General features: G+C 39.3%; 1 protein-coding gene across 1 annotated transcript in view; it reads right to left on the bottom strand.

The window, feature by feature from the left end:
- Positions 1-27296, bottom strand: part of TULP4 (tubby like protein 4) — a 128442-nt gene that overhangs the window by 38975 nt on the left and 62171 nt on the right. The window contains exons 2-3 of the mRNA XM_009281556.2: positions 17257-17385; positions 16779-16940 (exon numbers count right to left, since the gene is read on the bottom strand). Of these exons, the coding sequence (XP_009279831.1) occupies positions 16779-16940; positions 17257-17385 (291 nt within the window). The remainder of the gene's footprint in view (positions 1-16778; positions 16941-17256; positions 17386-27296) is intronic.

Genomic DNA, 27296 nt, shown 5'->3' with positions numbered 1-27296 from the left:
ATAAACACTGCTTAGCAACAAGTAAAACATCAGTGTGTTATCAACATTATTCTCATCCTAAATCCAAAACACAGCACTATACCAGCTACTAGGAAGAAAATTAACTCTATCCCAGCCGAAACCAGGACAATAACGCAAGTTTTTTTCTTGCCCCTAAACTATTCAATAGCCAATGCGCACTGACTGAAGTCAGACTGACTGGAACCTACAATTTCTTTTTTATAAGCATTTTCTGTCTTGAGGTTTTAAGCAACTTAAGATCCTGCATATTTGATGAATTTTAGAAAAATATCAGGAAATAAGGATTAATAAATCCACAAAACAATAAATGCATTAGCCAAGGCTGCTGCTGCTATCACGTAATTCCATATGAGGCAAATATGTTATAAAGCAAGTTTAAAGGCACTCATGAATTTGAAAACTAGCCAGCATTAAAAATGAAGCTAAAAGGAAGGTTAAATCTTATACTTGCCCTTCAGTCTACCAACTATTTCCAGTGCTTGTAAATTGAAGATTCTAACAATTATATGCCCAGAACAAAAATTCACCCAGCCTTGTATCTTACCTCTAACAGTGGTCAAGTGTTTGGAGAAGAGTAAGAGAACAGGATGCACTGAGCAGGCACCTCCCCTGCACACTCATGTAGCTTCCGGCAAAAACCTGAGAATTTCACTTGGTAGCCTTTACCTCTTAACACTAAAAGAAATATAGAATATTTGTTCCCTACTTACATTCGCCACATTGGTCACAATTTTACAGACCTCTATTATCTAATCCCTTAGTCATCTCTTTTCCAAGCTAAAGAATCATAGCCTGCTTAGGATCTCCTTGTACAGTTGTTGTTCAAAGCCTCCAATCACCCTTGTTGACCTCTGCTGTCAGAGGTCTTCCTTTCTATCTTCCTTCTGAGATGTCGTGCCAGACTTGCAGCATTCAAACTATGTATTATATCAGACATATACAATAGTACTCACCGAGGAAGCAATTGTCATGGTTGCACTTTTGAAAGTTTCAGAAAGGAAGCGTGGCTTCAAAGGTCTCAGTCAAAAATAAGTACTAAAATTTTTTCTATGATCAAGGCGATGATCAGGAAACACAGAAGGTTGTAAACTAGAATAGCAGTTTAACAGAGGAACTCCAGTGAAGTCATTAAAATCTTAAGAAAATCAATGGAGTTGTTTCACATTATCAGAAGCAATGAAAGAACAGTTCCTGGCTGCCTTAACTGTAATCATTACATGTGTACAAATATTTTTGTGTTAAATAGCTGCTGGGTTAAAACAGCGGCTAAAGTTTGCTACAAGCCTCAGATTACTATTCTTAGATATAAAAGCAAGAACTCGACCTTTGTTCATCTCACGCTCCCTTCCCTTGTCCTTTATTCTATTCTTCTTCCGCTTGTATCATCCCATCTCCTTTCACATTGTTCATTATTTCAACTGTTTTTACATGCATAATCAGTACACAGCCACTTTCACTACCTACTTTCAGAACATAACCACTCTCTTTCGGATCTCTACAAAACAAACTTCTTCCACAAAGCCAAAATCCTACCAGTTGTCATTGCTAGCTTCTCACACCACTTTCAGCCTACTCTCTATAGATTAGTTTTTTACCAGTCTCCTAGGAGTTTTATAACTGCAAAATACCCAGACAGAGGAGGTGAAACCCTCTATTGTTTCTGAAAATAGCAGTATAAGAGTTCTGCCTTCTAAGATCCTGTAGAAACACTTTATAATTGGGTAGGAACAAAATGTTGGGACTCATCACCCAGAGTTCAGTCTCATCTCAATCTAAAGCTAATTCTTTCGAGTAGCACTGCCCTCTATTCATTTAAAATTACGACGTCTTACAGTAATTTCCAATTCAGATCAGAACAGCTGCATGTGGGCATCTTAATTCTTGCACTGGAACCTGAGAGAGCTCTTTAGCAACCTAGAAATGTCAAAGGGCACTCTTCATCTCTTTAACCAGGCCATAGGTTTCAAGGAGCAGCTTTAAGTTTCGGGGTTATTGTAGCAATACAACCTTTAAGATGAAAGCATTTATCAGGCTGATAGTCTTGCTGGCTGAACTCCTGCTGAAGCTGTAAAAATGTCTAATGGTGTTATCATCCATAACATTACTCAAGTTATAAATGCCACACTCCAGCTACTTATGTCAGATGGATAAAACTCTCTTGACCTTCAGAAAAAAGGCTGAGCCACAGGGTATGCCTTCTGAAGGATCCAATGGAGAAATCAAAAGGCTGTATTTCAGCTGCCTAAATTCATATTTTTCAGGTATTTGCAGATCTAGGAGGTCTCCGGGAATGTTGGAAAAAGGTAATGAACAAGTTACTGTGTTTTGTTAACCCTTGAATACAAAAGTTAAATGATAATAATAGCAATTTTAAAAAAATCCCAAGTACTTATTTTGAAGTGGTTCTCTGGCCCCTTGTTCTACTCTTCTTCTCTTTTCTCATTCCTCTCCTTTCATACGGTTAATTATTTCAATTGTTTTTACATGTATTACCACTTGTAGAATTGTATGTGTAGAATTATGCATAATCTGATAATAAAATACCTAAAATCACCCAATACATTCAAAGTGTGAGTCAGCTACACAACATACATTATTTCTTTACAAAACATATAAAACATAACAAATCCTGAACTACAGTGAAGCTGTAGCTGATTAAATGTCATACAAATGCAGAGCAGCCTCCAATGGTGCCCTGATGCTGTATGCTTTGAAGGGAAGACTGTGATAAACAGCATTGGGATAATTCACACACAGTTTTCTAAGTGTACCGAGAGCTGAAAGTTGGGTTCAGCCCTGAAACACAAGCGTCTGGGTTCTCCATGAAACCCAAGCTTGGGATGATTCCTACTTATAACAAATCCGTACACCTGAAAAACACCCTTCTCTGAAATGTGCTGACCTCTCAGCCTCTGTAGTAACTTGTGATGAGTTTCACAAGCTAGTTTTGGTAAATAGAAAGGTTTTTCATCAGTTTTTAAACTATTATCCATGAAATTATCATTCAAGATTGCAATCCCTTTAAACACCCAAGATTTCAGAGAGTCTTCAATTTTCAGTCTGAAATGTACCAATTCCTAAAAGACGTGGTAATCAAAAGATGGGGTATTCTGCTCTGAAGTTATTTTTTCACGAAGAGATGAATACTAGAACAGCCAAGAAGCTAAAAAATTCAGTCCAAGAGGAACAACTTGAACTTGTTCAGTGATTTTACTACATGTCGATCTGTTGTGAACTGTCGCTATTCCTGTAAGATCTGTTGTGATGCCATAATGCATCTGGACCAGATACAGTACTAGCAGAAAATGGTTTGGCAGCACTGAGATCAACAGAACTACAATGGAGCAACCACAGACCTGGCGCACTGAAGGTCCAGCTGAGGAGGCCCACTACTTCGTAAGAGAACTACAATTTACTAACAGTGATGTTATTTTTGCACAAAATATATTCTGTTGCTATTTAATTTGGTTTAATGTATGCAAATTGAACTCATCAACAGTAAGAATGTTCAAGCTTTATGTTAATTTGAATACACTAGCCCAGTAGGAAAGGGGGAGATCCCGCCATCTCATGCCATCTGATTATATGCAGTAGCTGAGAAAAGTCTATAAATCGTAACAATTTCATTAAGTCAATGAAGCTGTGCTGACTTACATCTGCAGGGAACCTACCTACTGTCCATTCCTACCTCCTAGCCTGTCCTCATTGTCAAAGCAGCTTTCCAGAACTACAGTCACTTTAACTTTTATAATAACTGAGGATAATCCAGTTCCAGCAATAATGTATTCAATGACTTGATGTATATATGAGGGGCAAAAGAAAGAATTATTTCTAATCTCAGGTTTTCGTTGTACAAACTGAATAATCAATACTGTTGCAGAAAGATATGGATAAAATAAGATGCTCCCTTCATGAAATTTAGTAGCAACACTGAAGGTTTCTAATGTTGCTGGTTAAACAAAACTCCCAGGAAATCTCATCAATACGTTTTCGGAACATGGGCTGTCATTCTGTACCAGGGCAATGACCAAGCCTTTCCTTGAAGCTCAAGTAGAGGTATTAGAAGCTGGACTTCCTGTAGCTACTGGAGATTACTTCAGGAATGCACTTTTAAAGCGAGAGATTCCAGTATCGTGATGCTAGGAGGTTAGAAAAGGAACATCTGCTTTACTTCTGTTGGCCCAGGATTTTTAAAGGAACCCCTTTGACTTTTTACAAAGAATGTACATCTGACAACTGAGGAAAGCAAAACAACTCACAGACTCAGCTAATTAAAACAGCATTGAAAATGAATCTAGTAAACTCCATCCTAGTATAATTTGATTATTTAAAAAACAAAATATTCACAGAAAGACAGAACTTGCCTTGTTGGACTATGCAAGATGCGTTAGCAGATTGCATTTAAATTCCTGGATACACTGAAACGTTCTGAAAATTAATTTCATCTGTCATGAAATCTCAGGTGGTCTAATCTTCCCTAAGCTGTGGCTAAGTTGCCAGCTTTATGGTAACTCCACTGAGCAATATCTTGAGTTGCAGCTCTTCCTTTTCCCATAGGATAGGTGGCAGCTGGAAGGACAAAGTGACCACATGAAGTTTTTCCAGGAAGTGACTGATCACATTAGGAAAAGGCGAAGGGTTAGATGTGTCCTAGAAGTTGCTTACTAGACCAGTCCAGCAAACTGAGCTCTATTGGACTTGAAATTCTCAAGCTGCCTACAGCCCTAAGTCATGCAAATAACTGTATGTAACCTGTAAATGTTGCTATCTCACAACAGTTAATATTTAAACAACAGTAAGTATTTTAAAATAAAAAAATAATTTAAAACATATAGTGTGACATAAAGGTAAACCCACTGTTCCCATTTGTTATAATGCAAATTGACTACTTAGTTTTCCCCTTTGCAGACTAATTCCTGGCCAGTTCTTCTCTCCACACTGCTAAGCCATCCAAAAACAGTAAGTAAAATATGTATTGTTATAATTTGCTGGGGTTTCTACACCTGCCAAATCATTCATGCAGAGAATATATCCCCACTACGCCAAAATGCACATGCAGGTATTTCTGTCAGGAAATCCTAAGGGGGGCCTGTTTGCATTGGAACTTGTTGACATTTTCAGAACTAAATACACCGTTTCAGCTATATTTTCTAGCCATCACTTTTAATGACACATGCAAAGACTTCTGAGAGACTAGTGAGTCATGATCTGCCTCTGCAAGAAACATCTTACCTAGGTCTTTTCAGACCAGTTTACAGCTGTTTTGTGATTCCATGTTCAATTTTTGCTTTAACTAGTTGCAAGTTGCGGATGTAAATCTTATTTGCATGTTTCTTGGATGTTCTTAAAACCTTTTCTAAATGTATTGCAGGAAAATAATGCTACCTTTCAATACTTAGAACAGAGATGTGATTATTTCTGCTAGCAGCTAAGTTAGTTCATATTCAGGATCCTTCATAATCTTTGGATGTAGCAGTTGGACAGAGGGACTTGCTGCATTTCAAACTAACCTGTTCCAGGACCCCCTTTTAATTTGCCTAGATTCAGTGAGGAGTCTCTCAACAGTGAAGTAGGAGCCCAGGGCAGGAATCTCACCAGCATCTTGTGGCCAAGTAAACCATGAATGATCTCACAAAAACTTACGCTTTTGGTTTTTAACATTCTCCAGGGTTGTGTTTCCAAAGTCTGGAGGATTTCTTTTCCACCTACCCACTTTGCAAACCTTGCTCTTTCAGCATTTTGTTTTACTCTTTGCCTTTCTGGTTCCTTTTCTGTTTGGCACACGTCTTGCTGTACAAATGATGCCACCCCTGGGTACCTCTGCATTTGCAGCTGCCTCATCCAGTGTTGTTTCCCTGACATTCCCCTTTTCAAAGCTTAGACCTGTCTTTACGCTTTTTCCTTCAGCCTCCTCCCCCACCTCCCCCCAAAGGAAAAAGTCAGCACTGTACCTCAGAAATTACATTCTGCAAAAATAAGGCCAACTGCACTTGCATTGTCAGAAGATGCTGAGGGGTTCAAGGAAGCTGAATTAGTTCTGTTTGCCCTGATTTAGCCATCTGGACAAACATTAGTATTCATGATAGGAAGAGCCTTCACAGTTGTCACCATAATGCCATCATACTAATAGAGAGAAATCTATTTTGCTGATCCAAAATTAACTGAATTATAAACTGATTAATATACAAAATGATGGATCAACCTTCTATTTATGCAGGTCAGCTTAGTAACATAGGAAATACTTGGAAAATTATTGTCTTTAAATATTTTCATTCATTAGTCTAACAAAAAAATGCCAGTCTTGCAAAGGCTGAGTTACATTTTGCAGTCCATTTAGTTGTGGTATTAGCATTTTGCATTCCTTGTGCTGCTCTTGTTTACCGTTTCTCCATCACAAAGCAGGAGACAGTGCAGCAGCCTCTTAGGATACATTAAAAAGTGAAACTTTGTTTCTTCCCAGTGTGATACTTCTGGCTTTCCTTCTTTTTACCTCAAAATGCAGACAGAAGGAGGGAGAACCAGAGAGAGGGAGACAGCTGCTCTCCTGCTGAATACTTTTTATTTCCATTAAAAATTCAACGCTGTAAAATGATTTCTTGAACTGACACAAAAAGAGACATCACCACAATTCACACACAAGCTCGGGGGGAAAGCACTAGGTTTTCTTTGACTGTCTTTATGTCTGAAAAAACTGAGAAAAGTTTTTGTTTCCTTTGGACATGAGGAGTTACCAGCCCCACATGGATGATATACCACGAGATCATCCAGCTAACTGCATATATACACAGCAGTGAAATTCTCATTCGAGACCATTAACGCTTTCAAAAGCAGCACTGGTTTAGTTACCTACTTTCAGGCTTGTTCCTTCTCTCTCTTATGAAGTCCATAGGGTCTAGATAACTATTACAAAGCCCTCAAAGGAGAAGACAAAGTAAATACACTGGAGATCTTGGTGACAGATCCATTTAATAAATACTGAAATACTAAAACCTGGGGATACAAACCGCACTGGTTTTACTTCTCTCTAAAATAATGTAACAAAGCTGAATGACTGTAAATGAGATACAGCCTCGCACACCGTTTCAGGAGTCAAAAATGTAAGTAGTCTCAAAACCAGGATCTCAAGCTATACAACTACTCTGGACATGTGGGGATGGAAGCAATTGTCCAGGAGAAGACAATGTTATTTGAAAGCATTCTGGCAAATCACAGAAAGACTGATTATTATATGCCCCTATAATTATACCTGGACTAATTCTGACTTGTGTATTTCCAGGCACACGCATTTCTATATTCTTTCTTGACTCTTGAGACATTTTTCAAGAAAGCATCCTATAACGATCACATTTTTAAGTCAAAAGAGTTGCCCTTCTATATAATGTTTACTGAATTAACAATATGCCTCAGTTTACTTTAGACGTGGAAAAGACTTGTGGGGTTTTTTTAAACTTGTGTGAGGTTTCAAATCATATTCAAAGTAGTATGCAAAATGAACAAAAAGCCAGCAGCTGGAACACCTTCTACAGAACATCTGTAGCTTTTAACACGGACAGGACTCTGAGCCTGGACCACTGAGCTCCCACAGCAGAAGTACTTTGGAACGCTCTTCAAGCAGCGCCGTTTTCTGTTTTCTCACGAAACTCTGCCAGGGAAGTGCATACATGTGTATGAAAACACACATTCTTCACATATATACAATTATATATAGCAACAAAAACAACTATTTGGTACTGATAGGTGGGAAAATGCAATTAGTTTTACCAACAACCACTCAATCAGGCAAAGAAGTCAACTGATACACTTGGCAGTCTCCTGCATTGTTCCCAAGCCAGGTTTTAGTTATTTCCTGAAACATATGTTGACTGCTGAAGCTAAAATTTCCTTCAGGGTTTTAGAAGTCTGAGAGTTTCTGCTGGGGTTTTGTGGTTTTCTTTTTTCCTAATTGAAAATGGTATTACTTAGCAACAAGGATTGCACTCTTGACCAGTGAAAATGCAATACAAAGCAGTTTAGAAGCAATGTCCTTGCTGTTTTGAATTTCATAATACAAAATCAAGAAGCCGCTGAGTTAAGCTATATGTGAATGGAAGCCAGCCCCTCAACTTCTGCATTCTCCTTTTAGGTCTTGGGTCCTGGCAGAGAGGGGTAACTCAGCATGGTCAGGAAATACGTAGAATGGGTGAGGTCAAGTATAACTGAGCCAACATGGAGATAGGCTGAGTAATAAACTGTTACTGAAATGAGGCACTGAAGAAGAATTACTATCCTCCTGAAAGCAGGGAAGGATTAATCCCTTTTCAGCCGATGCAGTTGCCAACAATCCCTCAACGTCTGAACACCGACAAGAAACTGGCTCCTGGACAAAGAGCAGAGAGTTCAAGTTGAATCCACACAGGATGAAACACCGATGGGAAAGGTTTTGGAGAATAAAGAGATACTGCTCCCACTTTCCATTGGCATACTATCTCTTTTTGTCAAGTCAATGGAAAGACCATGTGATACCACTTTCCAAAAATACCACCTTTCATCTCCAATTTACTATGAAACTTGGCCTTGCTTTCTGAGACAAGACCTAGTGCAGAAATCCACAAATCTTCTCCTCCAGATTCAATCACTCTAATCCTCCTTCCCTGCACCAACGTTTCAGACTATTCACAGGCTTGAACACATCTGACCCAAGTTCAAGATCCTATCTGGCTTCTAGTCTTCTTACTAACTTCCAAAAAAATGACGGATCAAGTCCCAGTGATAATAAAGTTTAAATTAACCACTCTGGCAGCTACATTTCTTTTGAACTGAAAAGATCACAAAGCTCCAGATGAACCAAAGGGATCCTGGGGCTGAAGCGTTCTCAGCCAAGTGGCTCTGGCAATGGAATAACACAGACTGTTTCTGAAAAATTCTGTAAACCCTTCAGAGTTTGAAGAGTTTTTCCTCTGTAAGAATTACACTAGCACTCACATGCCCTCTCCTGATCAACTCAAAATCTGAACGAACAAATTAAAGCAATTTTCCTACCTTATATATGACTTCTTAGAAAGACAGTAGCTTCCTGCAGGAGGTGCCATTTTTTCCCTGCACTGCCTAAAAAGTAGCATAAGTATGTGCTGCTACTTTGCACAGGTGCACTGCAAATCCTCGTTCTTACCATTTGCCCCACAGCATAACACAGTGCTTCTCAGAAACACAGTTTCAAGTAAGTACTCCCTGTCCCAAAGAACTAAAGACTTCAGGCTATAAACGAGCAAATCTTTCTGTACAAGTGCCAGCAAGGTGAGAGGAGAGGCAAAGGACTTCTTTCTTCCTGCCACTTCCCCCACAGAGACTGGTCGTATTTCTATTTGCGCTCATCTTTACTTTGCTGACTCAAACACTGATGCTCCAAAAATGTAAAACAGTGCTGGGTATAAAAATGCTAAGTGGACTCATTAACTGAATAGCACGACGAGTCTTCAGCTCTCCCTCCATCTCTGGTTTGTCGCTGCCATCAACATCCTTCCTTTCCTGAGGGAGGGGAAGAGGTGGTAGAGTGCGCAGAGCTTAACAAACCCCAGATTCTGGTCAACTAAAATAAGAATATTGTGACCTATCTGAGTATCCTGTTAGATCACAGTAAAGAGTTGTAAGATACACTGTTGTGGGTGATCTGTACGTCCTAGAACACTGTGCATCCAAGGGGATGCAGAAATCCATTCAGCCATTCGCTTTTCGCAGTAACAAACATCAAATACCCTGTCTACAAAGATGAGCAAAACATTAAAACAGTTGTATTCTTCCTTCCAGACAGAGTCATTAAGGGAAAAATTTCTTTGCAAGACTCATCTGAAACAGTGTTGACATGAAACATTGCAGGAGCTACTGAGAAAAAATGAGCCATGGTGCTGTCAGCACATAAACATCTCCCATCTTACAGCCTTCATGACTAGAACAAATAGTACCATCTCGTCAGCTCTCTCAGTGTCTTGCCACTACAGGCTGGATGAAGAGCATCAAGGGAAAGATTAGGCAAGGCACAGATGAAGCGAGTGGGAAGAAGAAAGCACAGTGAAGCATCACCTTGTTGCTCCACTCCTTCAGTCACCTGCTCAGTAACTGTGCTGTATCAACTAGGGTTTCTGGCAGGAAAACCCTTGTCTGGAATAAACCCACAGAGAGATGTCATGGCTCCTGAAGCTGCAGATGAACCTAAAGGCTCTGAGGAGAACATCCATGTTCTCTATCCTCCCCAAAACTCAAGGCAAAGCCTATAAAGTCCTCATCTGAGGATTGGAATCTGCAGTGTAGCTGCTCATTGCTAGTGAGAAAAGGAGAGCACAACTAAAAAAAGGCACAGTGCACCAAGCTATTCAACTCTTCTCCTTCCTTCTTTTTGGAAGCCGTATTCTCAGCAGAATGATGCACGGAAACCTACTTGAGACAAAAAGGCAAAGGAAAGACACTGCTAATAAAACTATGTATAGACATCAGGAAAAAAAAAAGAGAAATCTATTATTTCAGAAATAGCTGCATAATGCAGCTTTAAAATAACATAATAAAAAGAGATGGGAGAAAGAAGGGCTAACTAGCACTTAAAATTCACATTACTTTTTCACCCAAAATCTGTCTGTCACTATTATGGGGCATCATAAAAATCAAGTTACCAAGCAAAGAAGAAAAACAAAGTGTTACTGGCTTCCAGCATGTATAAATACCTAAAATAAGAATACTAAAGTCTCCGCAAAAACATTTAAACATTCTAAGTATATATAAAACCCCACATATTTTGTCTATAAAAGGATGCAAATAGGATAGTAAACATTTATAGAACCCTTAGCACAAGCAAGCAGAAATCATTAATTTTAACAGCAAGTCTGCCACAAAGGTTTGAAATGCTTCTAAAAATAGTCCAAAATATTAAAGATAGTTAAGCTGTGGTGGATTTTGTTTATCTGTTTGTTTTATATAACAAGCGGATTTATCTTGAAAGACAACTGAAATCTCCTTCCCCTGTCCTCTTTTTGCATTTTAATGGTACTGCTCAATTATGCAGCACGCAATGTTAACATCCTTATGTGCGATTTAACCATTCTCTGCAGTCCTTGTGGCTTGAATAAACTGCCTAGTTAATTAATGACACTTCTTCAATGCTACAAAAAGCCTCTAGCCGTTTTTCCCAGTAATTTGAGTAATTCATACATCAATGAAAATAAGTCTTTCAGTTCTTCCTCAAAGACTGTATCTTACAGTGCAATTCTGAGTGGCTCTGGTTGTTGTAAATATATACGTAAGGTCATTTGATAGTCCCTGCACCCAGAATGGATGGGGAAAAGATGCATTTTTGTACGTTAAGACACAAAAATATAGATATTCCTTCATGTTTTAAAGGCTCCTTTATGTGAACCTGTAAAGATCCTTAATAGGGACAAGAAGTATTCTAATAAAGACCAAAACAATTGCTTACACTTACAAATTTTACAGGCTGTGATTTTTTTCATTTTGTCCTTCCTTCTCTTCATTCATAATAATTAAGGTAAATATTTGCCTTCCCTATACTGCTCCAGTTGCCTGTTTGTAGCTCTCTTTCATCATTCTGTCACCTCATTAGAAGGCTGTCTTCAAGGTTTTTTTTTTCCACACAGTTAGATGTCTGAGCATAATTAAACTTGATCTGTGTGACTACTGCAATAGCAAGGACTGCCTGAATTAGGCGTGCGCTACAGCACCTGATTAAAACCAAAATGGTAGGGTGAATGGAAGCACAAACTCCTCGTTCCAAAGCAGCAAGCAAAATAAGATGTAGGAGAGAAGATGACATCATGGCCCAAACAGATACAACATTTTCAATAATAAATTCCTTATTTTTAAGCTGTGTTCTGGAAGCTAGGTAAGGCTAATATTCCTACTTTCAGCTCAGGAGTTGTTCAGAATGACTATTTCCCTGAAAAGGTGGTAGCAACTGCAAATCATAGTCTGCAGATGAAAATGGGAGGGGATCCAAAAGCAGACTCTATTATAACGGATTTATTAGTTAAAATTCCTGCCAGGGACTAAAGCCACACCAAAACCAAGGAGCCTGAGCGGCAAGCTCATGAAACACCTGGTGCCACCAGCAACCATTTGACAGCACTTCTTGTTAATTAGCTCCTACCTCCCGGTAAGAACTGTGCCGTAGCTCCTACCTCACGGGCAGCCACTTGGCACAGCACGGCACTGATCCTATCAGGGACATCTAAGACACAAAGCGCTGTATTAGCACGGAGATCCCACCCAACTACACCGCTGGACCCAGAAAGTAACACGCGTCCCCTCCTTCACGTGAAGCTCCTTTCTGCATCCCGGGCTCCACCCTGAAGCGCTGCAGGCAGGGTGCTGCAGGCAGGGCCCCGCAGGCAGGGTGAAGGAGCTGAAGCCTGCCCCTGCCTTGTGCCTGTCAGGGAAAAAGATGCTGAAGCGTCTGTGGTTGCCATGGGAGTAGGGACGGGGAGCGCCAGGAGCTAACAGCGTAGAAACTGCCTTCCTGCACAGCTACTGCAAACTACAAAAGATTTTAAAAAAACCCAACATACAGACCTCACACACCCTGCATTTTGAGACAAATCGGTTTCATCTGCTACTGGTCTCACAGGTTTTCTTCCAGTGCCTCCTAAGACCCTGCAGTGCACACGGTATCTGTTCCTAATGCTGTGCTGCTTTTCTCTTCCACTGAGAGCGGAATTTTGTATGATTAGACACAGAACAGGCTGAAACCTGGGGCCTGTATTTACACATTCTTAGTACTAATGCATGGCGTGTTGTGATGGGACCACATACAATAGTTAATGTTGTACCCAGCAGGATGCCAATCAAATTAGCTAACTGATTGTGTACCTATTTTCAAAGCAAACAGAAGTAAGCACGCTGACAAAGTTCACACGTACCTGTTGCCTGTCATGTCCTGGTCAAAGAGAATCCTGGCCAGTCCCTGAATTTCCGCAAGTAAAAGCTTACAACAGGAAAGAGGAGGGGAGAAAAATAGAAATGGGCTCTTACAGCTGTCAGAGAAGTCTAATAATTTGCACTAGCTGATATGCAGGGAACAAATATAGATTAATAACACCTCTTGGGATATCCAGGAATTAAAATATATTCATTCATTGTCATCAAGGCTTGCCTCTATTGGAGAGTGATTTCCTTCTGATTCCCTTCACTCACACAGAAACAGCAGCAGAAACAACCCCAGTGAAGCCCAGGGAGTTACACTATATTGCTATAAACAAGAGGATAATCAGACGCCTCTACAGTTCTCACCCAGTTCTCTGACAGTGTGCCTTTCTCTCATAGTGAACAGAGATAAGCCTCTTTAATAGGTAAAATCTGTGAGAAGGAGAGGATGGCCCGAGGGCAGCACAAGTTGATAGAAAAACGTCACTAGGAGCTGAGCAAGCACACAGGAGGGGAGATGAAGCACTTGAATGATATTTTATATGACTTGTGGGCTTAGGAAAAATCCTCAATTACTTATTGATGTTGCTTCTGTAATTATAAATAAACCCTTTGGCTAGACAAAACCCAAGTTTTTCTCACTTGGGAAGTCATTCAATCTACTTGGTACGTACACTCCCTCTTTGCAAACAAGTGTGGTACGACACCACAGAGCTGTCTCAAGACAGGGTACAGCATTCTCTGATATTTCAAATTTACTTTTCATTTCAAATATACTTTTCATCCCTAGATGATCCTAGGTGAGCCTTCTCACCAGAAAAATACTCCACACGACCCTGAGGAAGTAGACTCTACTACAGCCTCTTGTAGCCCTGAACAAAACATTTCAAAACAGTGAAAGGGAGGTCACACTCCTGAGTGATCCCATCCGTCTGAGTTTAACCCAGGTGTGGCACTCTGCTTGAGATACAGTGGACCCAGTCCTGTAAAGTCTTCTTATTCTGTGTATTTGCTTATATCCTCAAGAGCCCATTGGTATAACGGGGCTCTGTGCCTCGGCCAGACTCGTGCTCTGGTTATAGTGTACAGGAGCAGGAAACACCTAAAGCCCTCCACAGGATCAAGACTACAGACACACAATGGAAGAGAGAAAATTAACTTCCAGTCCTCTACAAAAAACACACAGGATCACAATCAAAAGGCCTATATATTGAGTTAGGTGAAGAAGCCCATAGCTCAAAGTCCAGACTCAAGACCTGGGTGTGAATGACAGTAAAAATCTGCCAATGACCTTCACGAGAAGATCATCTGATGACATATGATGCTCAGAAAGAAAGTGTTGCAGTCAAACAGATTCTATTCTATTCTATTCTATTCTATTCTATAGAATTGGTCCTATGACCCACAGTAAGTTTGTCCCCAACACACGAGAGCTCAAGAAATCCTGAAAAACAACAGAGCCACAAGAAGAATGATACCACTCTCTTCCTGAAAGGAAATGCAGAACAGTTGCATCTAGTATTAATAAAATCAGCCAATAACTTCCTCAGGGCAAAGTATGTACCAAACCAGTTAAAAGATACAACTATATGCTCAGTTTCAGCAGGACTGTATTCCACCCTGGCCATCTCTCCAGCTCTCATCCCATCTCTAGGCTCTCACAAGACTTTGGGAAGCGTTAACTATGGAGTTTTAACCACAGGTGGCATCAGCCGCTACCTCAGGTGCTTTACTTACACGCCTGTGCCAAAGCACACCAAGGACACAAACCCAGAGGCCACACACGCTCTGACAAACAGGAAGATGGTTGACAATACTGTAGCTCCAACCACTTCTTGCCTCCAACAGAAAGATGGTGGTAGGAAATTACCCTCCTCTTGCAGAGCTGCCACAGAGCCGTGGCGAGGAGTGACAGAGGTGATAGCCTACTGGTGTTGAATAGACAGATAGGAGAAAAGATGGAAAACGAGACTTGAAGAAAAGAGGAGGATGCATGCAGCAGAGGGCTGAGGGAGAAAGTTAAGAGAACTGAAGAGTGAGGTGAACAGACAGACTATATTGAGCAAATTTTTATCTGGACAATAGAAAACTGATACTGAACAATATATTCCCCTTGGAAATTTAACTTTCCAAGTTAATTGTGTTAAAGGTCATGGGACCATGGAGTGTAACATTTTCCAGGAATATTTTCACTAGCAATCTTCATGGTGCCAGAGGGGCGACAAAAAGAATAGTATGAAAATAGAAATTTAAATGTTGACATTTATCTTTCACTCACTGTACTGACAAGTATGTTACATTAAGCAACAGGGAAGATGCCGAAGCTACTCTAGACTAGAATAATATTCTGTTCTCATTTGCACAGATACAAATCAGGAGAGAAATTAGATAAGTAAGGGTATCCATTTTCGTATGTGCTTATTTGTGTGTAATATATGCAATGTCCTTCCCCCCCAATTTGCTATTTTTAGTTTGAACTGAGCATAGTCTCTCGCCTAGTACCTCAGTGAACCATATTTCCTTGTGCCTCCAGAGGCAAGTACATCTAAATACATTTTAGAAGATTGCTTCTTTCCACCGACTCCAGTGAACATTACAAAGATCCATCATCACTTAACATGCAAACCCCACAGTTAGGAGAACTGTGCAGAGCAACATCAAGCCCGTGGCTGGATTTGGTCTCTGTTTCAGTGAGTTTGCCAGCAGCAGAGTCTGTAACTCAAGCAAGTGATTTTCACACAGCTGGAATTGGCCATTATGTTCGAATGCGCTTATCTGGACACTGAACAAGTGTTTTGTTTTCTGGAATAACCACTTACAGAGCATCCAGATTAGAAAGTACAAACATATTGGCTAAATTGAATTAAAGGCAGTCAGTCACCCTAAATTAAACACTCAAGTGAAGGTATTTCCAAATACAGCAGCAACAACTGAGTGTCACACAAATGGGGCAGCCTCATGTTTAAAACATAGGACTGAGAGCTATTAGATCTTAGTTTCCCCTCCTACTTCTGCTGCTTGTCTTTTCCTCTTGGTCTCGAGTAAATTATTTATTGTCAAGATTTACATCTCCCCAGATTCAAAAAGAGGCAGTTAGACTCCCTGGCTTTAAAGAGCAGTGTAACCATAACAACAGCAAGCATGTGGAAGGAAAGACCGTTCCAGTAAGCTCAACATTGAATGGCAAAGGGCCATTGTAAATTCTGCAAATGAAACCAATGGGCTAGCTCAAGCCCCGCTATAAATGGTGATGTGACCAATATCATATGCTTCTTTAGAAAAACAGTAAAGAATAATTTTTTAACTGTCTTTTTCAAAGCTCAGCAAGTTTTGGACTCAACAGTTGGAAAAATGGCCTTCTTTTAAATTATGTTGTTTGTATAAGGCTGAGAGGTCTTTCTGACACTCAACGAATTGGATTCATTTGCTCATGCGAAGGCAAACATAACCACATCTGTCACTGGAACTGCTTTCGCTGCAAGTGCAGACTGGACAGCTGTATACAGAAATGACCAGTCAGATGTTTACTAGTCCAGGCTGTATCTCTGCTCAAATGCATTTTTAAGATAGCTGTATCAACAAATTAGGGGTACAATTACAGATTCCTGTCTCAAACAACCAACTTTGAATAAGACTGCATGTGAATCGGGGTGAAAAGTGATGCTAGGTAACTTGGTACATTATCATATTTGCCTAATGAGAATGACAGGATGAATTAAATTTCCATTATCTGTGGGAGCACTGGTTTTGAGGGCAACTGTTCTTACAAAGTGACCATTTTACTTAACAACTTTTTAAGAGGTGTACTCTATAGCATATCAATGCAACACAATTAATACTTCTAAAAGCCCCATTACCTGTTGGTCATCTGGAGTCCATATGCCACAGGTGATCTGACTCTCCAAGTTTATTTCTGAAGACCAGTGTCTTTGTCCGCTGACTGAACCGACCAGCACAAATCCATCTCTATAGGAGATAAGTGCTTGAGTCCCATCATGGCTCCATGTAAAGTCGCTTACCTTAACACATCAAAGACAAGAAAATAGATATATGGGCCATGTAGGAATTTTTTGTTGTTTTAATAAAAGGTGGCACTACACAGAACTAGACAGGGCAACTATTAGCCCAGTTGTAGCTCTGATGTCATGGCTACTGGATAAAGCAACTGCCCTTGCAAAGTGTCTTCGTGACAATTCTTGCGTATTCCTTTCAATAAAGAAATGTTTCATTTTCTCCTGTGCTTTTCGAAAGGTATAAAGCACCATTCATCGTCCTCTTCATTTTGCCTCTCAGGACTTGATCACTCTCGACTGCAGAGAAAACATGCATACCAACCTGTGCCCCCCGATCATTCACAAGCTCCACAGACCATCTGCCTTCGTATTGTATCCAAACAAATATTCCTCCATCTGCATCGCAGGTTGCTAATTTCTGGAATGGTTCGTTCCATCTCACCAGCACAACCTTGAAAGATTACAAACAAAAACAGCATTACCAAAACTGCATTTTGTGCTAACAGATATTTAACAAGAACCAGTTAAACAATACTGCAAAATAAACATCACCACATTTAAATCCTAAAGAAGATGTACAAAGTAGTAATTTTCAGCACAGCATTAGGCGCCTCTCAAGAACAGCTGGAATCGTTCGGTCATGGCTGTCAGGAAATGCACAATCTCTCACCGTCAGGCCTTTTTGGAAGGCATCGCATGTTTTCAACAAAAACATACTGTATACCGGTACATAGGATTTCATTACAGAAGCAGCAAACAGGAGGCCCAGTACAGACCATCCAACACCCTTTCAAATTATTTCCCCCACCGTAATCTGACTGTCAGACTCTACGTCAAATCATCACCTCTTGCTGACTTCAAATGAAGTTGCATGCACTGGGATGAGATTGAATTTGAACACTCCTATCAATAGTGACATGAAAAAAAATTTGAGAGTCCCAAATTATTAAAAAATAGACATTTCATAGAAAAGTTGCTTTGCTACCCAGTGCAGAAGGAATACAAAGAGTTTTAGGCTCTTCTCTCAGCATTAGAGCTATCTGGGCTTTTCTGGACAATATAATCAAGTCTAAACCTAACAAATTGCTCTCTCATTTCTAATGAATATCAATTTAACAAATACAGTGTCTCTTGAGACCTCAGTGTAGAACTGAAAAAAGCATGTCATCCTAGTGCTTGAAGCAGAAATTAGCTGTAAAACCATTTACCTTTTGTTAGTGACTTTTTCTTAAAAACTTTTTTCTAAATTAGTTTTACTTCAAAAACACGCAGATATATACAGGATGATTACATTCATACACAAGGAGATTCTCTCCAGTTACTTTATAGAGACACAGCATATGCAAACAAAGAACACATACATTAAACAGCCAAGCAGTAGGGTGTTTTTTTAACTACTTAATGGGCATCCAGCTCTAATGATGCTTTTTCATAAATCTAAATAGATAATTAACCATTTCAAAGAGACAGAAAGAGAAGATTTTCCTGAAATATATTTTGCTGTTTACAGAGAAGGACCGATGCTCCTAAAGATTCCAGTCCTAAAACGAGCTCTGAGTAGACAGACCCAGCACGCTTCACAACTAAATCAGCAGTCATTTTCAGAATTAGGATATAAATATGTGTATCTGAAACCTAACCTTGAGAGCTGAAAAAAGATGATCTTACACTTATTTAGCGAGTGCTACACTTATTCACAGAGTGTCAAGGGTCAGAACTTCAGAATGTGTACATCAGTGTAGCTTGCCAGCCTGAAGCATCAACCCTTGAATGATTAAACAGCTAAAAGAAAACTGTTTCTTCATGCACACGTGAAGATTATGGGGAGAAGTGAGCGTAACAAACCACCTCTCTGTCGTTAAGCAGATAAGCAGAATCCCATTTGAGATTTTGCAGAAAAACACTTGCTTCTGTTTGATTATAACCTTGCAGCTGCACTCCAAGTCGCAAGTCCTGTCTCCAGTTGGGTGGATTATATTATGCCACTAGATGGATTATATCACACATTGCTTTTTTTCTTTTTTTTCCTGAAGAGCGTTAAATAAAATATCCCAACATAATAACACAAGCAGCTGTACTTTGGTAGAGGTCTCACTCTGTCCCTTCCATCTAAACAAGAAGAGCACAGATTTTGTTTCCTCTTTGGTGTAACTCCCATGCACAGAGCCGTCCTTTCACCCACCCTGAGGCAAAACACAATGATGACATAACTGTACTTGCCAGTAATGCCTAACAGTATTATGAAAGAAGCGAAGAAAACCCCGTATGTAACACAAGGATAACACTGAAAAACCTTCATCTTTAAGAGTTGGAGCTGCTAAGGCTAACGATGACTATTAATAGAGTGGAAGGTATTTATCACCTCTGAAAATCAGACCTTTAATGCTTAGACACTGCCCACGCTGGACATTTCATAGATCATACAGAATAAATTGCTAGAGAAAATTTAGGAACAAAAGAACTATTTCATTCAAATACCATGTTTTTTAACTAACACCATCAAAGGTGCTATTATCTGCCTTGAAATTGCTGTGTTTTGTCTGGCAAAGATTTGAGATGAGCATATGATTTTATAGATTAGACATACCAGTTGACTTAATGATATGAATTATGGGCAAAGTGCTACCGGTTACCTTGATGTGGTTTGTCTCCTTTCTCTTTTAAACAGGAATCTTGTTAAAACTTGAAGATAACTTTTGATTCAAATTCTGTACAACCTGTCTTTTCTTTGGATTTGATAAAACATCCAAGGGTACATTTGAATGTAAACAATACTAACTCGAGCCTCCCTCCCTGCATCCCAATTAGATACAAATTAGTAACTTCCAAAATAAACTTATTGCTTTATAATCACAAATGAAAGTGAGACAATGATTTTATATGCCTTCTGATAACATCCTCATAAGGAAGCAAATTCGTAATTTGAAAATTCAACTTCTTTACACACAGAGCAAACATTATCATTTTATGAGGTCATTTTAAAGATGCTTCCATCATTTACATTTAACATCTGACTACAGGTGCTGAGTCCACAGCTGCTTTGAGTATTTCCAAGTTCATTTAATTTCATTTTTCATAACATACTGAGATAAAGAAAGGAAGAAGGATTAAGTATTAAGATGACTTTTGGCTTTTATGTTGGCTAAAATGTAAAGCATATGAAAACATGCCCCATTGATAGCTCACTTAAATAACGCATGAGCTTGAATTACCTCTCTGCAAAGAGGAATTTTATTGCTAACCCATAAACGCAAAGATATCATTACTTTCACTAACAGCTTCAACTCACAAGGGACCCATTTTTACTTCTACCTTTACGGTTCTCTGCTTCCTACTTAGCACCTTCACACAGATACTGAAGGACTAAGCTGTTTTATCTTGTATTGAAAGAGCGAAAATGTTGGTATGCCAAAGAAAGTTGTCTGCGGACCATTTGTGGTCCACACAGCCTTTGTATATTGCCTAATTATTTTGGTTTGTTTGTTGTTTGTTCGTGGTTTTTTTAAATACTACAAAAATCACAAATTGTGTTTGTTCAACTCTAGAAAAAAATTGTATCACAGACATTAATCGGCTTCTGAACTGCTACCTCATACAGGAAATGATCTCCCATGAATAAAACTTCAAGGACCTCCTGACCTAATAAATTAAGTACAATGTAAAGGCCAATATATTGCCCCCAAACAGGATGCCTTCCATGAAGTTCAATGAGCTTCTGAATCAGGGTCTTATGTTTTCTTTGAACTCCTTTTTATACAATGCATAATAGTGAAAAATTTGTTTCAAAAGTGGAACATTCAGCATCTTCAATAGCTCTGTTTTAATTGCCAACTTGATTTTCAGGAATTAAATTTAATTAATCCTAAAAGTGCTAGAAACTCTCCCCAAGAACTGACTGCATACTGTAATGCTGCAAACACAGCAGAATCAGCAAAAAATAAAACCTTTTAAAATTATTTTCATCACAAATTAAGGATATGTGAGGATTTGTTATCCTCAACGTTAAAAAACTTGTTTAAATTAAAAGGGAAAATATTGTTAACTTGCACTTGGGAGATGAACCCGTGCATTCACTTCCAGTACTACAGACTAATCAAGAATGAAATAATTGATAACATTTCTCAATTAAAAATGTTGTGCAAACATATGAACCTCAGTTACTTTTCCGTATTTCTCATCTTCAGAGATGCTCCATTTGGAAAAGGCCTTGTCTTGCAGCAAAGGAAACATCTGTATTATTCTAATTGAAAAAACAACAGACAATAATTTTTTTTTTTTTAAAATAACTTAATTATGCTTTAAAAATTCCATTTTCATTCACTCTAATGCTTTTTGGTCCACTACTGCAAATAACAAAACACCCGGAAGATCATCAAGTTTCTGAGAAAGACACTGCCACAGAAAGACCATCATGCAGCTAGCAATGTTATTATTTATTAAAATCTTAGACAAGAAATTTTGAGCAACTGCAATTTTTGGAGTAGCAAATATGTGATTTATAGTAAATGTGACCTCTTCCCAACAGATGCCAAGTTTGGTGATTTAAATTCATTACGTGCTATTGACACTCTTATTAATTTTTTCACATTTTCTAACACCATACAAGACCGCTAAAATCCAAAGTATTCCGAGAGCTTTTGTTATTCCTAATTTCATTACAGTTTTTGAAGGAGGTGACTGAAAATACGACACCGATCAATCTTCCAAGAGCAGAAGTCCTTAATCTGGAATACCATACAACAGTCATTACTGAAATCTTACCTCTGTAGTCCCTAAAACATACAGTACATAATTGCTATAGAGGCAAGGAACAAACATCTAGAAAAAACAAATGGGTAAATAACTAGGGCAATTAGTTCCTAGAGTTCCTCACCAAATTTAGATAAGATTTTATTACTGAAAGGAAAATACACTACACTGTAGTGAGTCACAGTCATTTTTTTTGATCTCTGATCCTCTGTCCCTTTTACTGGGGAGCAGGCATACGCTCTAAAGATAGAGGTCTTCTCCAGCATTCATTTTCACATATGCTATGGAGATCTGCTCACAGATGGACTATGGCAGCAACAGAGAGCAGAGAATACTTGATGGCAAATATTTGATTACAGCACTATTTGCTACACCTGGAGAGCCACGTTCCTTTATCTGGCATGAGCATTTCTGAAACTAAAGTGAACTAGGCATCTTTGCAGGGTTCACAGGCTGTGATGCATTATAACTCCATTGAGCATATACAACACTAAACATTCTATGCAATTGCTGGCCTTTTTTCCCCCTAATAAATCACACTGCTATTGAAAGTGCTGATATGAATCCACCTTCCAAGCAGCGACGGCGAAAGACCTAACTGTTCCTAGGACAGAAATAGAAAAACTAATGAAGGAGATTAGGCTATTGCCTACAGTAGCAGACTACAGGACTCAGTCTATCTGAATGTTTCTTCCAATCCTGTGCTTTTAGGAAACTACTTAAGTTTTTAAAGGAACATATAAGGGTTGAAACAAAGCACTGGAAAAGGGGACTGGAAAACCTACGTAGGATTACTAAGCATCACCTATTTGCACCTATCGAGCAATCCTATTATGCAATCCCCTAATAAGTAGATTGACCTTCACTCATGGTTACAGGTATAGAGAAATACGTGCATATAGTGCATATAGTACGTGCAACACACTGGCACACATTATGGTTTATCAATGGCAACAAAGATGAAGAGATGTGTAAGTATATCTATCAAAGAAAAAAGATGAGTGTCAGTGGGGAGCAGAAATGAAACATAAAAGTAAAGAGATCAGAGAAACCAATAACCACCTTTCCTTGCTAACACAGTTCAGTGTCTCTCTACATAATATAGAGATAGATATACACATGTATAATGTGTATATGCATTACATACATAACATGGGTGTGTGCACGAACACACATCCCTCTTAAATCCTTGAGGAAACTGTGCCAACTTTGTACATATGTTGACTTGAAGACAGTTAACTAAAGCAGATTTTTACAATGAAAATGTAATTTAAAAGTGACGACAGGTGCCCAGAAGCAGCAGCAGGGTTGCAGTTAACAAGCTGTTGTTTCTCACTATACTTTACCTATAACCAATGCTTGGTTCTATACAGTTCTGTGTATGTTTAGTTCAATGACACGTAAAATTTAACTATTTTTAAAATATTAGCATTTTTAAAATAAAGACCATTCAAGTTTCTCTGTCCTAATTCCTCATGCTGCAAACAGATTGTCTGCAATTGTTCTTACTTTCATCTTCACTTATGACTTCCACTTCTTGCCATGACAATAATGTCAGGATAATTCTCTCCATTTGAACCAACTCAATCACACAGACCAAGAGCATCACATAAGTATTTTTCCTACTAATAACACTAGACAAAAAATCAGCAGACATGGTAGACAGCTAGTTTGCCTCTCCTGGGGTGGCACACCCATCTTCCTATCCTACTTGTCTTATATTGCATACTCTAAGGACACAGTCCCTGTCTCTCCCACACCTGCAGAGCTTTGACTTTCTGTTTCCAGAGACATTACACCCGAGTGAAAGTGCTTCGTTTGCATATGGAGCTGTCAGTTTCCAAGGTACGATACGCGTCAAGGAATTATTAAGAAGAAACTACTACTATTAATAACAAACATTGTGCTGCAGCTAAAGAACGGCAAATTTATAATAGTCAGCGTCTACATTTCTTGAGAAAAACTGCCAACTCGCAATAGGGGCTGCACGTTATATAGTGGGTAAAGGAATGGCGAACGAATTCTTGGAGACAGAAAACACCATCCAAATTCTTCGTGTTTCTTTAGTCTAAATAATAAGAAAATGAACTCTCATCCTGGAAGGACTGGAGTAGCCTCCAGATATCTCATGGATGGATGTCCTTCAATAACCCCTACCCCTTCCTCAGGAGAAGCTGCGGCCACTGGCGAGGTGTGCCGACGGCATGGCAGCTGCTCACCGCCCCCGGGGGGGTCGGCCGCCGGCATGGGCAGCGCTTTCCACTGCCATTCGTACATTAGAGGTCAGCCGCTTTATCCCAGGATCCTACTTTTTCCTTGAAAAAAGTGTATTACTGCCAGCAGCTGTCATCTTGCTTTTTCTGCTCTTTGAAAAGGAGCTTCAATTTCTATATATACTATTTAAACAAATATAACAACATTCTTGTGAGAGATGATATAAAAGCTACTAACTACGAGGTTTTAAAAATACAAAAAAATCCATGCAAGGACCAAATTTGAAAGCCTTTTTTTTTTTTTTTTTTAAAAACTGGAAATCTGATTTCATGGTATAACATTATCAATAAGCTAAGCGTGACATCTGTGTCAGCTGGGGACCTAACCTTGCACTAACTGAAATCAGAGGTAAGGCTGGACCAACAATAAGGTGCTGACCTTAACAGATCTGAAAGGTCCAGGTCCAGCTCTGTATCTTCTTCTGACCACAGACTTCTCTGTGGCCTTCACGTGAAAACCTACTCCAAAGCAACTACATCCCTAACTCAAACACCTCAGGTAAGGGTCTAAAGGTAAGTACAATGTAGGGATACATTAGAAACTCCATGCCATTTTGTTCAATATGCTTGCTCCCATTTTTTCCCCCTTCTCCTTGGTGCTTGTTTTCATAATGCTCTGAGCACGCACTGGACTGACGAAGACTCAGATCATCTGCTCAGCTGCAGAAAGAGAAAAGGCCAGGTAGGAGCAGTGCAGTTTACCAGCAATAACCCTCTGAGTAAGCACAGGGGAGGTAACCATTCATCTAGCACTCACTGACTCTCCGTGTGAGTGGCAGGTACCCTCTGCAAGTAATAGTGTGGTTGCTCACCCGCTGGGGAGCGTGTTGATGCTCCCCAGCAAGTTTTGTCTATTTGCTTTGCAGGTGAACGCCACACATGCCTATTTTTAAAGGTATCTTGGGGCTGGCATTCAAGCCACCACATATACCTATTTTTGAAAGGTATCATACGGTTGGCATCCAATCCCCAATGGAAGGCAGTCTGACCTTTAAAAGCTCTAGGGGATGATTTTGGCAAATAGGCAACTGCAAGAAGAATTTGTTTTGATAGCTACTTTGAGGAGGGAATGTACTTAGTGTGAGTAAGATGTCATCTTAAAAATACCTAGACTGTCAACATCTCACTGAATACATTTAGGAGCCTTGATAGTAAACTGCCAAAACGAGGACTCAGAAAGGCTCTAAAGCTTTACAAATCTCCTTATGGTCCTCAAGTCATACACTTCATTTTAAGAAATACACCCCCAAAGTCTATTAATCCCAAGGATTTGCCACATAACCATTTTATATGTTCACAGAACACAAAACATGCCATCTGATCACGTACCTTAGAGGAAAGCATCCCCAATACCCCTCACAGGTACCAAACAAGAAGCGTTATGCTCCTACGATGAAGTGGCTCACATGGCCAGTTCCAAAGGAATTATTCTTTTCACTTTGGAATCACCACATTTAATCGTGGCTTTAAAGAGCTACGGTTGTAGAGGGCATTTAAAAAAAACCAACAGAAATTAGCTGTATCCAAGGCATATTCAATAAATGTGTTTGGGCAGCTGAGGTTCTTTGACGGGTCACTTGTCAGAACTGGAAGTTGCATGTGAGAAACAGAAATCACAGGCGATATGAACCTAACGTGGATGACAAGATGTTGGTATCTGGCTACCAGTTCTCATTTGAATAAGTTTCTTAACTATTCCTTCAAGGGCTATTAAAGAAAATAGTTGGGTATAATCTGAAGGAAAAGAATTAAGGCATGAAAAGAGTAAAGGTCTGAAGTGAATCACCCATATGCAGGAGATACCTGCACACTATATTCTTAGAAGGGAAATGGGTGGAGGTGTGCTCAGCTCCCATCTCACAGACAATGGAGTGACAGTGATAAGGAGCATGGTCTGCTTTTGACTCCCTTCCCTTCACAAGGATGCTCAAGTCCCAAAAGCTCTTTCACAGAAAAGAGAACTGTTTCCACAGAAAAATCTTTTTTAGAGTTATGCCATGCTCACTTCCAGTGAGGGAAACTCCTTTATAGCATGTACATTACTGGCACTGTCTCCTATCAACGGTCTTCCTGTCCTTAAGCATTCCTGCAAGATACTTCTGTTTAATTGCCCATATATACTCCCTAGAAGTGCAGAGGCAAGCCCAAGTTCACTAAAAATAAATCAAAACTGAATGTTGATAAGGATGAGCAAAGGATAAAGTAGCACTTTCATCGTCTTCCTTTATAAGAAGATTTTGCTTTGTTTTAGTTTCCATACAGATAAAAAAACCATAATAAAGAAAGGAGAGGCGACTATTCTATCTAAAGATGAACAACCGTTTTGCCTTAAGATCAAAATACCCAGAGCAAAATAGTTCCCCCTCTCTCTAGCAAATCACTGATGAGCAGTATTAGGAAAGGTCCATTGCTGTTAAAAATAAGATACATGCAATAACCATGCAGAGCTGGCAGTTCCTTGGGTTCGAGCATCTACGGTCAAATATTTTCCCACAAGAAAAAAAGCACCAGAGTTAAAATTCTCCGGTATTTAGCCTACATTAAATTAAAAGTTCATGAGCCTAATGCTCATTTCACTAAGGTCTGACAGAATTACATTACAGATGGTATAAATGAGGACCATTTTACAACCTCCCCATTTACATCCGCTTTTGGGCTGTGTATAAGAAGCTCAGTGTAACTGAACCTCAAGCTTTAAAAACAAGAATAACACTCACTGACATCCACCTACACATCATCACCATATATCAATTCAGAGACTCGATAGATAAAGGGGGGGGGGGGGGGGACGACACCAAAACACCCCACATAAGACAGATTTAAAATTCTTTCTGTCTTTTTTTCTGGCTAAAAATACAGAAAAATATTGGATGCAGAGACACAGACACCTTGTAGCAGAGCCTATGGCTTTTATTCTGTCTCTTCTTTTTAAGAATATGCAATCAAGGGCAAAATCCTGTTTGGAACCATGTATTATATCAAAATGACGGATCACCAAACAATTACAAAAATCCCCAGAGGAGACAGGATAACAATAAACATTATTGAAAACCATTCCTACTCAAAATGAACTAGCTCTGCTCTGCTTTCTCAACAGCAGCTACTTAGGAATTCCTACAGTATCCTTCTACCTTGTAAATGCTGTCTTGTTTGGGAATACGCCCAGGCTAATGAATTGCTGGAAAAAGTCAGTGAAGTGACTATGACAGAGGCACTCTCCCTTACACTCCATCCTCCTAGTTTGGTGGTTAAAAATTCCTGACGAAGTGTTCATATAATAGAATTATAATATTTTATAGCTTTACATGTATATATGCATGCACGAGAATTATTCAAGAAA

The sequence above is a fragment of the Aptenodytes forsteri genome, unplaced genomic scaffold, assembly GCF_000699145.1.
Source record: "Aptenodytes forsteri isolate BGI_AS27 unplaced genomic scaffold, ASM69914v1 Scaffold82, whole genome shotgun sequence".
Taxonomy (NCBI): Eukaryota; Metazoa; Chordata; class Aves; order Sphenisciformes; family Spheniscidae; genus Aptenodytes; species Aptenodytes forsteri.
Note: the sequence above shows the minus strand (reverse complement) of the source record. Positions and strands in the feature narration are given on the sequence as shown.